The sequence below is a fragment of the Pongo abelii genome, chromosome 2 (assembly GCF_028885655.2).
Source record: "Pongo abelii isolate AG06213 chromosome 2, NHGRI_mPonAbe1-v2.0_pri, whole genome shotgun sequence".
NCBI lineage: Eukaryota > Metazoa > Chordata > Mammalia > Primates > Hominidae > Pongo > Pongo abelii.
The window spans coordinates 115376360-115393258 of NC_085928.1; the positions used below are offsets into that span (position 1 = coordinate 115376360).

Below are 16899 nucleotides of genomic sequence, written 5' to 3' on the forward strand. Positions count from 1 at the left end.
CTCTTTCGGTCATTTAGTGTTCCCTCCTCTGGACATGACACGACCCCTGTGCACCTCCTCTCACCTGGTCCATCGCCCTTGATCCTCATTCCTATTCTGGTCTGTCGCCCATGTGCCCCTCTCAGCCTGCCTCTTCCCGACTAGCTCTTATTCCATATGGCCTCTACCTGCAAAGCCTGCTTCACCTTCCTGGAATGCCTAGAACCCTTTCTGCCATCCCGCAGCCCTAGTGTGTGTGTGGCTCCTTGCCTTGTTGTATCGCACACAGCGCTGTAGCAGTTCTAAGGCGAGGTCGAACTTGCTGCCCTGGCAGTAAATGTCGGCCAGCAGGAGCCAGCTCTTCTCCAGGTCCTCAGCCTCACTCAGCACCCAGGGGGTCTTGGCCAGGCGCTTCAGCTGCATACGCGCCTTGGGGATCTGCTTCAGGAACACGTAGGCTTGTGCCAAGGCCAGCAGGGCAGGGACGCTGTCCTTCTGCACACCAGGTGGGAAGTGGACGTCAGCACGTGTTAGCCACCTGGTCTTCTCAGCTCTGCCACCTGCCCATGCCCGCCGGTCCCCACCAGCCACACCTCAGCCTGCGCTATCTGGATGAAGCTGCCCAGCGCAGCCTCCATGTTAGCCTTCTCCCTGGTGGCCAGCCGGCAGAGGCCCTGCAGCAGCCGCAGCTGGGTCTGGCTGGAGTCTGAATGCGGGTGAAACTCATGCAGCAGTTTCTCGGCGGTGCTTACGCCCTGCTGCTCCACCTCCTTCTTCTCCATGTAGCTGCAGATGTTAGACCTGGGTATCAGACACAGGCTGGTGGCCTGCCCGTGTGGCCCTCACCTGGCTTCAACCCAGAGGCTGCAGGCTTTCCGTAACTTCCCCAGGGTTCCGCCCCTGCCTCCTTGGACCCTTACTTGCTCTCGGCCCCCTGGTTCTCAAAAGCCTCTCCGCCCACAACCTCGTTGTCTGGATTCAGACAGATCTGCACCATGTGGTAGATGGCGCTCTGGCCCCAAGTGCTGTCCTTGCGTGCCTTGTTCAGGAACTTTAAGGCTTCGTTCGGCTGCCCTATGTGCCTGTGGTGGAGAAAACACCAAGAATCAGTGAGGGAAACTGAGGCCCAGACAGGGCAGGGATATACAAGGGCCACTTTGTGAGTCTGCACAAAGCAGAGGCTGGATCGCTGGTTTCCCAGCTCCCCTGGAGGAGATGCAGGCGTCGGACCTGGGTGTCGGATGCAGGCTGGTGGCCTGCCCAAGTGGCCCTCACCTGGCCTCCATCCAGAGGCTGCAGGCTCTCCCTGACTTCCACAGGGTTCCACCCCTGCCCCCAGGGGCCCTCACTTGCTAGGCCCGGGTGTCCTGGAGGCAGAATTTCTGCTCCTTTTGTGCAGAGCAAGGGCCTAGCCTATCTGCCAGTAGGGTTTCCTGCACACAGCTGCCCCTCAACACACCACACCCAACTCACCAGCAGTAGATACCTCTGCAGTAACTGAACCCTGGTTCCAAAGGCACCCGGCTAGACACCTTCTTGGCCAATTCAAAGAAGGCAGGAATGTCTTCAAGTTTACCACTTCTTCTTAGCAGATCAATTAATTTATTCAATACCAAAAAATTGTCTAAAATAAGAGACAGAAATCTCCAGGCTGAAATGCCCAGTAGCTGTATCAGATGAGGGTGCTGGGGCCCAAGGAGGAGCCAAGAGATACTGCCCATCTGGGCTGAGCAGGGACATTCCAACAGCTCCAGAGTCTCCACTGGTCTCCAGGGTTGAGTAAAGAATAATACTAATGCTTAAAAATAGTAAAGAATAGCAGCTAACACTTATATAGCACTTATATTGTACCTGGTATTAAGTGCTTTACCTATATATTAACTGCAAGATTAGGTAGGTACCGAATCTTTTTTTTTTTTTTGAGACGGAGTCTCGCCCTGTCACCCAGGTTGGTGTGCAGTGGCGCGATGGGGATCGGCTCACTGCAAGCTCTGCCTCCCGGGTTCACGCCATTTTCCTGCCTCAGCCCACCCCCGAGTAGCTGGGACTACAGGCACCCGCCATCACGCCCGGCTAATTTTTTTTGTATTTTTAGTAGAGACAGGGTTTCACTGTGTAGCCAGGATGGTCTCGATCCCCTGACCTTGTGATCTGCCCGCCTCGGCCTCCCAAAGTGCTAGGATTACAGGCGTGAGCCACCGTGCCTGGCCTAGGTAGGTACTCTTATTGTGTCTGTTTTACAGATGAGGACACTGAGACATGGAGAAATAATTAGCTGAAAGTTGCACAACCAGTAAGTGGTAGACCAGGACTCAGACCCAGGCAGCTTGGCCCCAGGACCCATACTCCTAACTGTGGTGACCTCCTGGGCCTATGGGCACACTGCCATGGGCCTGCCAGGGCTCCAACCTGAGCCTCAGGTCTGGCCCCTTTCCCCAGCAAGAAGAGGTGGTTTTACGCTGCAGTGAATGGGAATGAACCTATACAACAGGGGAGAATTTCTAGTCCCTCCAAGTGGCTGTGACCTCAAAAGGGGACTGTGTCAAGCCCCATTGGCTGTGATTTGGGGACAGATATGCTGTCCTGGGTCCAGTGCCAAGTCCTTGAGACCAGGAACTGGCCCCTTGGACTCGGGAAGGGCCGGCACGTTCCATTGGGTCTTTATCAGTTTCCTGCTTCTCTGGAACAATCAGGGAGGAAGGGGCTTCCTCTGCCCAGTCAGGAAGGAGGGAGAGGTCCCACCCTTCTCTGGGAGAGTGGACCTTGCTCAGTGGGAACTAGTACAGGCGGGCAGAATTACCTGGCGCTTTCTCCAAGACTTGGTGGTAAAGATTGATGGCCGCTTCATGTTTCTGTTTTCTAAACATCAGGTCAGCCATCAACTATCAGAAAATACACAAAGCTCCAGATTTCCCAACAGTGGCAGCTTGTATGGGTGTAGGGGGAGGCGGGGGGTATGGGGGTGATGGTGGTAAGAAGGGAAGGTAGAAAAGGACTTGCAAGGCAGCCTCCCTAGGCCTTGTGAGAAGCTGCCACAGGAGAAGCCTGAGGGTTTCTCAGGCCCCCCCACCCAGAAGGTGAGGACTTCCCAAGGTGGGGGGCAAGAAGAGTTGGGTTGAGGATGTACATGGGAAGGTAAGACCAGTGGTAGAGACCAGTGGGGCTTTTTGACAGCTTACAGGGGAAGGCTCTCCACCCATTCTGAGAACTGCCAGGCAATAGAGATAGGGATGAGGACCCCTCCTTGCTCTGCAAGGGCTCAGCTTCTGCTCCTGGTCCAGCCCTAGAGGAGGTCTGGATGATAGGGAAGAGAGAGGCAGGACCAAGGAGGGCTTTTCCTGAAGCCCCAGGAACCTGTCCCACCTTGCCTTCACCTACAGTGGATGTGCTTTCGCCTGGGGTGAATAAACCTCACCCCACCTTAGACTGGCCCAGGAGATTGATGCTGCCCACTGCCAGCCAGCCTACCCCTTCCGGCTAAAGGGCAGAGTAGGTGCAGCACTGAGTCCTCTCTGCCTGACAGCTCCTCAGAGGTGTGTCACTGAGGCATCTGAGGTTACACGGCTAAGAAGTGGCCTGCATCTGGTCACAGGGACCCTGGGAAGGGAGGAAGGGAGGGAGGGAGTGGGTGCTGGGGGCTTCCTACCACAGAAGCGGTCTCATGGTTCTGCTCAGTCTGCAGGAGGATGGCACAGTGCTGCTCACACAGGTCCAGGTGCCCCTGGAGCAGGTAGAGCTCCGCCAGCTCCAGCATCACCTGGGACAAGGCCAGATATAATAAACTAACTAGTAAACACCATGGGAAACCCCTGGGATCATCCTTGACAGCTCTTTCCCTCACACCCCACTTCTATCAGCTCTGCCTTCAAAATATGTCTCGAATTCCCCAAGTGAACGTCCTGGCCTTCCCCTTCTCCCACCCAGTTCTCCAGTCATACCCTGTGTCTTACTAACCTCTGAAAGTTGGGCCAAGCTAACACATACTCATCCTTCAGCTTCAACTCTGGCCTCACTATTCTGAGAGCCCTCTGTGCCCCAGACTCTGGGGCGGGTACCATTCCTCCAAGTGGTGCCCTATATCCCCATGCAGGCATGTATTGCATGGCATTAGCGCTGCCTGTGCTCTCATCTACATGCCCTTGCCCAAGGGTAATCTGTGGGCAGTGACCAAGTTTTGCCGCACTATGTCTCCAGAGCCGGGCACAGTACTTGGCACATATTAGATGAGGTATCTGTTAAATGAGTTGAGTATTGAATGAATGAATGGATCGGTCACTAAGCTCTTCATCTACTGTGTTAGCATGAACTCCAACTATGGTTCCCTTATCTGGAGCCACACCTCCCTCACAACTCTAGGCCCTCTTGGAAGCTCAGCCTGCACTTCATGCCCAAAGTGCCCTGGCAGCTGCAACCCTCATCATCTCCCCACCTCCAAGGGGGACTTGAAAATGTCAGACTAACGTGACTTTCAGCAATGTCTTCCCCACTACACCCTTCACATTTGGCTATCCAAGGTGAGCCTTGCTCCAAGGGCTGCAGCAGGTGAGGCCCCAGGTCAGCAGGAGCAGGCACCTTACCCCAGAGGCCACTGCTAGCTGGCCTCCCATGCCCATCATATCTGTGACTCCTCAGGGAAGAATGGAGAAGGAACTGGCCCCTGTACCTGGTCAGGGAGCTCAGCAAGTCATTGTGCCCTGAGGGAGAAAGCAGCCTCTTGCTTTGAGGGCCACTCACCTTATTGTCAGTTGGCAAGTAGGAGAAGACATCCTTATAAGACCGTACTGCCTTGTCATACTCTTTCTCTGCCAGGTAGTGCTCTGCAAACTGGATGCAGATAGAGGCTGCCAGTTGCTTCTGGGAGGGGATCATTTCTGGTTGCTCCAGTGGAACTCGCTTCAGTATCCGAGACTGGAGGTCCAAGGCCTTGAGAAACCAATCAAGCCAGGATCAGAAACTCAGAGCCTGACATACCAGCTCACAGAAAGTCCTAAGTTCTTAATTCAGAGCCAGAAGTATGAAAAATGACATCTTAAGTGCCCTTGGGCAAATGTGGGTCACTCTGAATAGGCAAAGCCACTGGCTGAGTACACATGAGGCAAGCTGGCACTGCCTCTGGGGGCAGGAGCAGAAGCAAAGGACTCAAACAAAACACGTTTTTGTACTTAGCCTGTTTACCTGCTTCCATCACACCTTGAGGTTCTGTGTCTAATTCGCTTCACTGCACTACAGGCTAGAACTAGCGCACAGTAGGTGCCCAAGGCACACAGTAGACTGTTCTGTTCTGTTCTGTATGCCTCCCTCCTGGGAATTTGAGGAAGCACCCACAAATATTCACCACACAAATGATCAGGTGAGTAAGCAGAGAACATCAGGGCAAAAGGAAATGATGATGCCAGGGTTAAGCCGTAGGACGTGGGTAGGAATCAGCACTTGGCTCCCCGAGGGCCAAAAAGAGGAATGGGAATCCAGCGGTAAACAAGGGGATAAATCATCTCAAACAGTCAGAGAGTGGGCCCTCCCTCTAGAAGCACAGAGCATACTCCAGGAACAAGTTTGAGGCCAGACTCCTGGGGGAAAAAAGTGAGGAAGATATGACAGGAATGGCCGGGGGCTCTTGGATCAGGGGCAGCCCAGTGTGCAGAGAGCATGGGTTGGGACAGGCCAGACCTGGCTCAGATCTCAGCTCCACCACTTGCTGGTACAGTCACGTGCTGCATAACATTTCAGTCAATGACAGACCACATATACGATGCTGGTTCCTTAAGATTATCATACTGTATTTTTACTGTACATTTTCTATGTTTAGCTGTGTTTAAATACACAAATGCTTACCATGATGCTACAATTGCCTACAGTATTCAGTAGAGTAACATGCTGTGCAGGTTTATAGACTCAGAGCAATAGGCTACACCAGATAGCCTAGGTGTGAAGTCAGCTATACCATCTGGGTGTGTGGAAGTACATTCTATGATGTTCACACAACAAAATCATATCCCTGCTGATAAGCAACATATGACGTTGCTATGGTTTGAACGTGCCCCCCAAATGTCATGAGCTTTCCTGGAAACTTAATCCCCAATGTGGCGGTATTGAAAGTTAGGGCCTTTGAGAGGTGATTGGATCACGAGGGATCTGCCCTCATAAATGGATTAAACCACACATGGATGAATGGATTAATGGGTTATCATGGGAGTGGAACTGGTGGCTTCATTAGAAGAGGATGAGAGACCGGAGCAAGCATGTTAGCATGTTTGGCGCCCCCCGCCCACCATGTGATGCCCTGCACTGCACTCTTTAGAGTTCCCCTTCTCCTGAGCAGGAAGGATCTCACCAGATGTGCCTCCTCCACCTTGGACTTCTCAGCCTCTAGAACTGTAGAAAATGTATGAATTACCCAGTTTCAAGTATTCTGGTATACACCAACAGAATACAGACTAACACAACTGAACCCAACTTTGGGCACATTTCTCAACCTCCTAGAGACTTATCTGTTAACATGGGAATGTCACAATGCTTATTACAAAGGGCTACTGTGATCATTCAATAAGAAAGCAAAAACCCTACAGAACCTAGCACAGAGCTTTCAATGCATGGGAGCTATTGTCATTACCATCATTATTGTCTCTACTATCACCCTTGAGGACAAAGGCACTCTCTTACTTCCTGCCTTCCCCAGCCCACCACAGCTCAGAGCACATTAGTGTACCAACACTGAATGAACCAGGATGGGAAAATAAGTGAAGGTGGATGTCAGAGGTGTAACCTAGGTCCTTTTTTAAGGAAGAGGTCTGGGGCTTTCCAGACCTGGAGCTCTCTCCTTCCTCCTCCTTCAGCCCCCATCAGCAGATGGCAGATAAAGAGCTTGAGTCTACCTGTCAATTACCTTGTTCAAAGTTTCTATCACAGCTTCTTTTTTATGGCTCTTGTAAACCTTTGCCAGCAAAAGCAGGCACTTAACATCATTCATCATGGATGGGATGTCTTGGACTGTTAAATGGAAACTCAAATTAGTGTTAGTTCACTGGCTCCTGGGAAGCTGTGTTGGTGGGGAGGGCTGGGTTCAGGACTTCAGCTAATAGGGAATGGGGGAGGAGTATGTCTGCTCCAAATGCTAGAAATGGGTTACAATGCTGCCTCACCAATGTCATGTTCCAGTGCCTGCTTCAAAACTTTTTCTGCTTTATTGACCTTCTTTAACTTCAGGAGCAGTTCACCCAGATCGCAGCACAGAAAGTCCTGTCCATTAATCTTCTGGGCAGCCTCATAATACTCAATTGCCTTAGTGCAAACAATAAATATTAGCCTCTGGCCTGGTTCTGCCCTTCAGTGCCCTACACCATGTTCCCCTCAGCAGCCATCATACCAGTGTGCCCCTCCAGAACATAGCCTAAGGTGAAAAGGCACTCCTCCCAGCTGGCACAGGGTGTAACCCTCAGCTTAAGCAGGTGTGGTCAGCGGCAGAGAGTTGCTGAGTTCTCCCCTTGGCACCTCATTCAGCAAGGAGCTGAGTGAAAACTCAGCCACTCTCCTCCCATCCGGAGCTCCCCAGTCATGTACTGTCCTCCACCCTCCCTGCTGGGCTGGCCCTCCCTGCCCCTTCACACCCCAGCCCAGCCTGACCTCAGTATACTGGTGGGCCTTCACATAAGCTTGCCCAATTCTGCTGGCCAGGGAGGCGTCATGCGGGTTCTGTCTATAGGCCTCATCATAGACCTCCAGGGCCTTCTCGGGCTGGTGGGAAAAGTGTCTTTGGGTCTTCCTCTTCTCTCCCACTGGAGAAGGGAGACTGGGGGGCCACTTGGCAAGGCTGTGAGGCCTCTCACTTACCTCCAGAATGCTCATTAAAGCATCGCCCAGTAGCAGGCTGGTGTGGGGGCCACACAGATGTTCACAGAGCTCACTGCAAGAAAGAGTAACCAAAAGCTTATCCCAGGCTCGCACACACCTCATGTTCCTGAAATCATCTCCTTCACTTCCTTCCCACTGATTCTGGCTGACATTCATTCATTCATCAATCAATACTTGTAGAAAGTCCACCGTGAATGAGGCACTGTGCTAGCTACCTGAGTCAGGCTCTCCACATCCATCTCTGTAGTTAGGCCATGGCCAGGCCTTCTATCTGTTCCTCTCACTCTACCCGCTATCCCTCCAGATCCCTCTCCACGAGGCAGCCTTGTCACTCTTTCTAAAACTCCAATCTGGCCTTGCCTCCATACTGTTCACTGGTTTCCCACTGCTGGATAGCCTTCCCTACTCCCTCAGCAACCCCACCTCTCACTTTAAATTGCTTAGATGCAGCTCTGCCAGAAGAAAGGGATGAGGAAGGTGCCTTGGAGGTCCCAATGCAAAATCATACAGAGACAGCAGCTTGGAGCTTCACTGTGTCTGCTCTGAGAACCAGGCCTACAGTCTCCCACTAGTATGTGCAAGCAGGTGAGGGGGAGGCAAGCAGGGCTCAGGGCCAATTCAATTCTGTATCCTCATCCATGAACAGGGCTTACTGACCTTTCATGCTCAAATTGTAACCCATGGACAATTCCATACATTCATCAAACTACACTCCAAGGACACATTCTGGAGACCCAGGTTGAAGAAATACCATCTGAAGGAAACACTCCCTAAGATACCATTGGAGAAGAAGCTGTCATTGTGCTGCCTGTGGGGCTTACCGGTAGCATCTGATGTAGAGGCGCCTGTCTCTGAGGGTTTGCAGGTAGATGTTGGCCATCTTCTCTCTGGCTTCCATATAGCAGGACTGCTTGGGTGAGATGTTCCTTAGCATGTTCAGCGCCACGTCTACATTGCCCTTGCTCAGGACCAAGTCCACGTTGGCAATGGTGATGCGGTTCTCTTCTGGTGTGCCGCCGAACTCATTGATGGTGTCCTGCATGACCTTGGTGGCCTCATGCTAGAACATGGGAATCAAACAGACCCTTCACTTGATGCACAAGTAAACAGTGGGTGGAATCAAAGAACCTGGTTCCTGGGCCTACCCTGAGCCTCCAGTGTGCCCCAGTCCCCAGGGAAGAGAGCACAGCATTTCTTACTAGCTCCCCATTCAGCCGGAGGGCCTCCACCAGTTCCAATAAGATGGATGCCCGCTGGCTAGGCTGCACAGAGGGCCTGAGGAACTTCCTGCCTTCTTCCTTCTTCAGAGCTGGCAATTTGATGACCATTTTCAGTGTCTTTATGGCCTCTGGATAGTCTCCAGCCTTGTTGAGGGCCCTGGCCTTGATGAGGTGGTAGAGGGGGTGATCTCGGACCTAGGAGGAGCACAGCAGAGTGTGGGGCTCCAGTTCACTGCTGCTACTGCTGCTGCTCACAGAAGCTAGGTCAGAGAAAGCCTCAGGAGCCCACTGAGCCTACCCCTGCCTTTGGACGAGCAGAAAGATCTGTGGGACACAGCTAGCCCCTGGGGCTACTCTCAGAAGGCAAACAGGGGCCACAGCTAGCTGGGCTTTGGGATGCTGAGAGGATGACAGGGCACCCACCTGGAAGTTGTGGCTGACACCCAGCTCTAAGCAGTGGAAGCACATGCCAAAGTTGCCCTGAGCCAAGTAGATCTGACACATGAGGAGATGGGCATCCACGGAGGCGGGGTCCAGCTCCAGGCAACGCTGCAGGATGCTCTGGGCATTCTCTAGCTCTCCTAGAAATAATACACAAACCTCTACATGCAGGGTTCCCAAGGGGCTCCTAAGACCTGATATGCAAGGGCAGAATGAATTTTACATGTCCTGTTCCCCAGAAATATACAAAGTTGAGTATTTTAGCCAGTTTTGTTCTGTTTCACTCAGGGATCCATTTCTAAAATTAAGACTACACAGTTGTTTCCTTGACTCAGACAAAAGACAGGAAACTCAAACCTCAGTGCAACACTCTTCTTGTCTCTGTAACCCTCAGGGAGATAGCTAAGTCACTTCACTGCTCCATCCAGAAGCTCAGGGGAACACATTAAGTCTCAATTCCCACACCTAAGAGCAAACAAAACCTAGTAGTAACAGCAACTGTAATAGTTACAATTTAAGAAGCTCCTGCTCTATGTTCAATACTTGCAAAACACTTTAGAAAGTCTGATTTACTTGCCCAGCCCTGCAAGGTTGGTGCTATTGTTCTTGTTTTTTCAGATGTGCTACCTGGGGCTCCAGTGATATAAGCCACTCGGCTTGGAAGGAGTGAAGTTGGCATTTACATCCAGGCCTATTGGGTTCCTGAGCTTCAGCTCTGAACCCCCTGGGACTTGAGGGCTGAGGGGCCTCCCTGCAGACAGGCTGGCACTTATAGGGTGGTAGCAGCAGCCTAGGGGTTGGGTGTGATGAGTTGGTAGGGGCACTTTCTTCCCTTGCAGTCAGGTCTCTCAACAACTCCTACTTGGGATCCATAACCTGGTGGGTAGGGAGCACCTGCTTCTGGGTCCCAAGCTCCCTGCTCCTTCTTATGTGCTGTGGAAATGTGAAGAGGTCACCATGGCAACCTACGCAGCTGGAGACCTTGCTTTGGGCCCAATTCTGCTGGCAGATGCCAGCACCCAGGGGAAGTTCTCTCACCCTGGCCTAGTATCCAGGATACCTTGAAGCTGTGGGGAAACCTGGCACCCAAATGAACACAGGGAGGACCAAGGATGAAGACAGGAAAGCTCTCAGCAGGAGTGCAATCCACACGATGCAATGCCAGAAGACAGACAAATGGCCACAGTATTCTGATCCCTTTGGACACCCCCCAGAACACCACAGATCAGCCTGGTTTCCAGGCAGGCAGGATTGGGTGGAGGCCACAGGGAGACAGTACTTCAGGGTAGGGCTCTGCATCAGAGAGGACAATAGAGCACCCATGGAAGAGTTTCCCTCTCCTTCCCTTTCTCTCCAGGGTCTGGGCCTTGAAAAGGGAGAAGGTGAAAGGGCCCCTGGAGGCTCTGAAGGCCTCATGGTACAGGGTTCTCACTTCTCCACGAGGCCTTTCTGGATACCTTTTCAAAACTGCAACCCTGCCACCCCTGCATCACTTCCCTGTTTCAGCTTCTTCCATAGCATTACCATGTTCTAGCAAAAAAAATACGATGTGCTCCCTCGTGGAGCTTGCATTGAGTTGTCAATTTCACCTTACTAGATGCAAGCTCCATGAGGGAATTTTTGCCTATTTTTGGTACTACTGTATCTCAGAAGAAGTTCAATAACTATTACCAGCACAGATCAAATGAGTAAATCCACAAAGGCCTAGGTGGGAGAGACCCCTGCTGGTGAGAGGTCAGGAAGCTTACTAGGGAATGGAGGCTGGGAGTGGGCAGGCCTGTAAGATCATGTACTTGTGTGTGTGTGTGTGTGTGTGTGTGTAGTACCCCAGGCAAGGAGCATGCATGTGTGTGTGTGTGTGTGTGTGTGTGTGTGCGCGCGTAGTACCCCAGGCAAGGTGTGTGTGTGTGTGTGCATGTAGTATCCTAGGCAAGGAGCCTGCGGACACAAAGCTACATCAGGTGTTTGCAAGGCCCCACCTGGCTGTCAGGACCCCCTGCTCACCTGAGTAATACCTGACCTGAGCCATCAAATACAGGGGGTCGATCAGAGCTGGTGCTGCTTTCACTACAGGATTCAAGATCACGGCGACTTGTTTAAGAAGTGGAGACACGATCTGGCCTGGTAACCTGGGCTGTGGGAACACCGCGGTGGAGGTGGGAGTAGGTTTGCCCTATTCTAAAAGAGACTCCTGGAGCTCTCAGAAAACGCTCTCAGTGAAGGAATTTTGCTTCATTCCACACTTATTTATTATCCTCTGTATCATCTAGTGCTTACAGCACGAGCTCCAGACTATGGAACTTTGTTTTGTTCACTGTTGTGTCCCCAGTACCGAGAATGGTATCTGGCATGTAGTAATGCACTCAATAAATATTTGCTGAATGACTCATTACAAGGCACTGGGGGGATATTAAGGTGTATAAAAATATGATCCTTGGTCACAAAGAATCCTGACTGGCTGGAAGAGCAGGACAAACAAGTAAAGACTAACATACTTCTTAGGGGGCTTCTGCAGAAAACGAAGCCAAATTCTTGTCTCAGATAAAGGCAGGGCCATGGGCCGGTGCCCTGTTCTTCCAAGTGTGGTCCCTAGACAAGCAGCATCCATATCACTTGGGAGCCTGTTAGAGATGCAGGGTTTTAGACCCCCCTGTAGAGTCAGAATCTGTACTGGAACAACCTCCCACGTTACCTGTGTGCTGTATGTTCAAGTTTGAAGAGCACTGGGCTCCCCAGCTGCCCAAGGCTCACCCTATCCTTACTTGTGACTGGCCAAGTAAGGTCCTTGCCTCTCTGTCCTTCAGGTGGGCACCATCCAAACCTGTACTCCAGACCCCCACCATGAAGATAGGCCTTCCCCTAACCTGCTTGGGGCAGAAGAGCAAGTACTCCTTAGCAATGCAGACCAGGAAGTAGGGGTCCAGCTTTTCAAAGTATTCAGAGCCAAGAGGGATGCCTTGCATGCTGGAGAAATGAAGCTCCACTGCCTCCTTCAGGAGCGCTGTGGTCTCTTGCTCCCCCTTGTGCTTCTTGGACATCAGGAGGGCTTGGAGGAAAATTAGCACCTGTGGAAGAGAGGACCGAGTCTCAGTGCCAATGTCAGCCTGGGCAGAGTTGGTAGGCAAGGGCAAAGCGAAGGTCCAGTTCACCTTGCATGCTTTCTATTGGAAACTGGGGGTGGGAGGACAGCAGAGGACATCATCCTGGAGCAACCCATGCCCCCAGGGAGCTCTGACCTCAGACTTCCCAAAGGACTTCTGCACCTCCTTCAGGAATTCCAGCCGGTACTCAGCTTCCTCCAGGTGGCCTTCTAAGATATGACACAAGATGATCCCTGTAAATGGGACAAAACAATGATGAGCAGCTAACACTGAAGCACAGCCAGCAGCTCATCAGGTCAAGGAGCATGGGTAAGACAGTGGAAGGAAGATGTCTCAGCATAGGGGATCTTTTCCAACATTTCTACAAACTTAAAGAGAAATACATGCTCATGCTCAAGAATTAAAACCCTAAGGCAATACAGAAAAACATCCCTAGCTCATGTTCTGGCTTTAACAATGTCTCTCTCTAGAGATAACCACTAGGAACAATTTGAGGTATAATACGTTACTACTATATAGACAACTCAGACATATATATGTACACATGAGCATACCAATGGATTTAAAAACACACACATACACAAAGGGAATCAAATTTCACATACACCATTCTACAATCTGCTTTTTTTTGTTTTTTTTTTTGAGACACAGTTTCGCTATTTTGCCCAGGCTGGAGTGAAATGGCACGATCTCGGCTCACTGCAACCTCCGCCCCTCAGGTTCAAGCAATTCTCCTGCCTCAGCCTCCTGAGTAGCTGGGATTACAGGCATGGCCACCACGCCCGGCTAATTTTTGTATTTTTAGTAGAAATGGGGTTTTGCCACGTTGGCTAGGCTGGTCTCTAACTCCTGACCTCAGGTGATCCACTCACCTCAGCCTCCCAAAGTGCTAGGATTACAGGCATGAGCCACTGTGCCTGGCCACAATCTGCTTTTTTAAATTTGTATATGATAGTCGTATTTTCTCATCTCTTCATACAAATCTACCCCATTTTCTTTGATGACAACACAATGTTTTACTGTGGATGTAACAATTTATTGCCCTACTAATTATTTAACTATTGCCCTACTGAAGGACATCTAATTTCACATTTACTTTATTTTCAGTATTTAAATACTACAATGCTATGATGAACATTTACATAAGTTCAAATTCCTGAGGGACAGCTGATGGGTCATAGAGCACATATATTTAAAATGCTGATAGATAAGGTCAACTTGCCCTCAAAGACACTTGAACTTATATTACTATCAAGAATTTAAAATATCCGTTCTTCATAACCTAAACATGCTGTAATTTTTGCCAGTCTGAAACACAAAAAGTAACTAGTTTTCATTCAACACCTTTTTTAACTATCAGGGAGAATGAACACCTGTTCATATTTCCAATATAGCCTTTTCCTTTCTACTGTGAATATTCTGTTCACAGCCTGCCTGGTTTTTTTGGTGGGGGTGATTTTTTTTCTCTTTATGTTTTATTAACCCTTTGTTGCAAGTGTTTTCTATTAGTTTGCCATTTATCCTTTAACTATTTTTACAGTACCTTGTCATGTAGTAATTTTAAGCTTTTATGTAGTCAAATAGGTAAAATATTTTCCTTTGCAGCTTCTATTTTTTTTTCCATGTAGAGCCACAAAGCCAAACTTTGCAGCTTCCAAGTTTGGAGTTAGGCTTAGAATCCCCAGGGAAACCCACGTTTCATTTAATTTTTATGTTTAATACTTAATTCATCTGAAATTTAAGTATGGTGTAAGATGAGAACTTACCTTTTTTTCTTTTTCATAATCAATAGCAGGGTATCCAACTAGGAGTTAGTGAACAACCTATCAGTTTGAAATAAGGCCTGTTACATCCCATTTATCTATTTGCTTGTCCCAGTCAGTGCTGGCCTCAAAGGGACTTAATTACTGTGGTTTTGTGTATGTTTTGATGTTGGAAGGACAAATCTCATCTGTTTGAAGCAAGCTATTCTACTTGCACAGGTATTTCTTCGCTACTTTGGTATATTTATTCTTGACTGTCTTCCTAATCACCATTTTAGTTTTCAGTTATATCCATCCCACTATTTCGCCCATCTATGAAATTTTTTACCTTACAATAATATTTTTTATTTTTGGCAACTCTTTTTTGTTCCTGTACCTTTTTCATAGTAGCATGTTCTTTACTTATTGACATAATAGCCTCTCCAAACACTGAAGGTGTTTTGGGAGGAAAAGTCTTTTCTGTACTAGCCTTAACTCTGCTCCTCAGAGGGCTACTGCTTTGCATGTTCCACTCGGCCAGTCTTTCAGACTGCTAGCAGATTTATAAAGGAAGGACAGCAACTAGGCACATTTTACACACTGTTAAGGTCACTGATTTTGCCAGACTGGGCAGAAAATATGGTGACTCCAGGACATACGAGTGAGCTTGGCTTGGACTGGGAGAGTGGGACAGACATCCTGACCAGTGGACTTTCCTCCAGCTAACCACTGGGACTCTCTCCCTTGAAGGAGGAAGTAGGGAAGCACTCAACCTGGTGAAAGAACATTCTAGGGAATTTTGCTTTTGTGCTGAGCAGCCAAGTCCTTTTGTCCTTCATGTCCCTGGTTACAGTGGGAAATCATCCAGAGCACTGCTCCTCTCCCTCCTGCCCCAACACCCAATACACACCTCCTGGATTCTAGCCTCTGGCCGGGGCATGGTTCCAGTAATCCCCCTATTATCGCTCTCACTGCCCCGTGGCATGCTTTCACACTCAGCCACTGGTGACCCTGAGCTCGTGTTTTTTAGTTTTTGTTTTTCCTGGAACCCTTTGGTGAAAGCTGGTCTACTAAATTCTTTAGCTAACCCATCTCTGCCTATGTTTGCTTATGGGTTTCTAGATCTGCTTGGAATTCCCATGTATTTGACACCATTTGCCTTCCATCTTCTAGAAATGTGAAATTCTTCAAAGTTTCTGGTCCACGCTGCTATGTACTCTTTTTTTTTTTGAGTCTCACTCTGTGGCCCAGGCTGGAGTGCAGTGGTGTCATCTCGGCTCATATCAACCTCCATCTCCCGGGTTCAAGTGATTCTCCGGCCTCAGCGTCCCGAATAGCTGGGATTACAGGTGTCCTCCACCACACCTGGCTAATTTTTGTGTGTTTTTAGTAGAGATGGGGTTTCACTATGTTGGCCAGGCTGGTCTCGAATTCCTGACCTCAAATGACCTGCCCACGTCGGCCTCCCAAGGTGTTGGGATTACAGGCGTGAGCCATCACGCCTGGCTCATTACCTTTTAAAGATATCTCATTATTTTCATGGGATTTGGGGACAGAAGGAAAGCATGGATTTGAGGGGGTCAGCCTGACATGTTGAACCAGAAGTCAAGATAAAATACTCTGATAACTGTGCTATGCAGATGAGGAGCCTGGAGTTTAGAAAGGAGAAGTGACTTGGCCCCAAACACACAGCCCCTCAGAGCCAGGGCAAGAGTCGGCCTGCCTTAAGCACTGGACCATACAACTTCCTCAACCCAAACCAAACACTGCCATTTCAGAATTCACCACAGACCATGGAGTAGGGGGCTTTAAAAAATGTGTAAAATGGAAATGTCACTGTAGAAAGTTCATTTGACATTTATAGAAAGGATTTTTAAAGTCACCTGGACAGACAGGGAAATATATAATTCTCAGAGCTACTCTTTTTGGTGGTTTTTCAGCTCAGAGCCCTGAAGGAGGGTCTATAGAGGTGAATCTAGAGGCTCTGCATGTGGGGACTGGTGGTGAGTAGAACTGCCTCCAACCTTGGCCTGGGCAGCCTGAGAAGAGGCAGCGCCCCCTGAGTATAAGGTTCAGCCTGTCAGTCTTCTGGGGCAGTCAGTGTAGACAGACATTGGAGGTCTGGTGGAGATCAGAGTGACTCTGATCATACCTCCGAGCATTTCTGTGCCTCTTACATCTATACTTGTGGATTCCCAGAAAGATACCCCATCATACATCATACCCCAAAATTCACATATCCTCCAAGGAGAATGCTTTCCAGCACCTCTCTTCTGGACGCATGGAAGCTGCCTGGTTTGGCTCCCGACACCCATCCCTGAGCCCTGCCACACCTGCATATACCTGTCAAACCAGCCATGCCATCCTTGTCCAGTTTCATGGCTTCTGAGTACCACAGCAAGGCCTCTTTCACTTGGTTCTTCAGGATGAAGAGATAGCCCAGTTCTGTGGCCACATGGACATAGGAGGGGGTGGCCACGAAGGTGCGCTCGATGAAACTACACACTAGCCCTAGAATCACCTGGTGACTCCCGCACTGCAAGAAACAGGAAGGTGGGAATTGGGAGA

At 49.8% G+C, this 16899-nt stretch overlaps 1 protein-coding gene across 18 annotated transcripts in view; it reads right to left on the reverse strand.

Moving 5' to 3' along the window:
* TTC21A (tetratricopeptide repeat domain 21A) overlaps positions 1–16899 on the reverse strand; it is a 31107-nt gene that overhangs the window by 941 nt on the left and 13267 nt on the right. For 4 of the 18 annotated variants that reach the window (XM_063722122.1, XM_054552271.2, XM_063722127.1 and 1 more), the window contains 18 exons: positions 16675–16867; positions 12725–12822; positions 12353–12553; positions 11493–11622; positions 9471–9628; positions 8973–9242; positions 8649–8887; positions 7807–7879; positions 7600–7710; positions 7119–7257; positions 6863–6966; positions 4714–4902; positions 3626–3736; positions 2780–2861; positions 1453–1630; positions 900–1061; positions 573–780; positions 250–474 (listed from right to left, as the gene is read on the reverse strand). In XM_063722122.1, the coding sequence (XP_063578192.1) occupies positions 250–474; positions 573–780; positions 900–1061; positions 1453–1630; positions 2780–2861; positions 3626–3736; positions 4714–4902; positions 6863–6966; positions 7119–7257; positions 7600–7710; positions 7807–7879; positions 8649–8887; positions 8973–9242; positions 9471–9628; positions 11493–11622; positions 12353–12553; positions 12725–12822; positions 16675–16867 (2871 nt within the window). The other 14 variants (XM_024244283.3, XM_024244284.3, XM_063722121.1 and 11 more) reach the window with 12 other exon arrangements.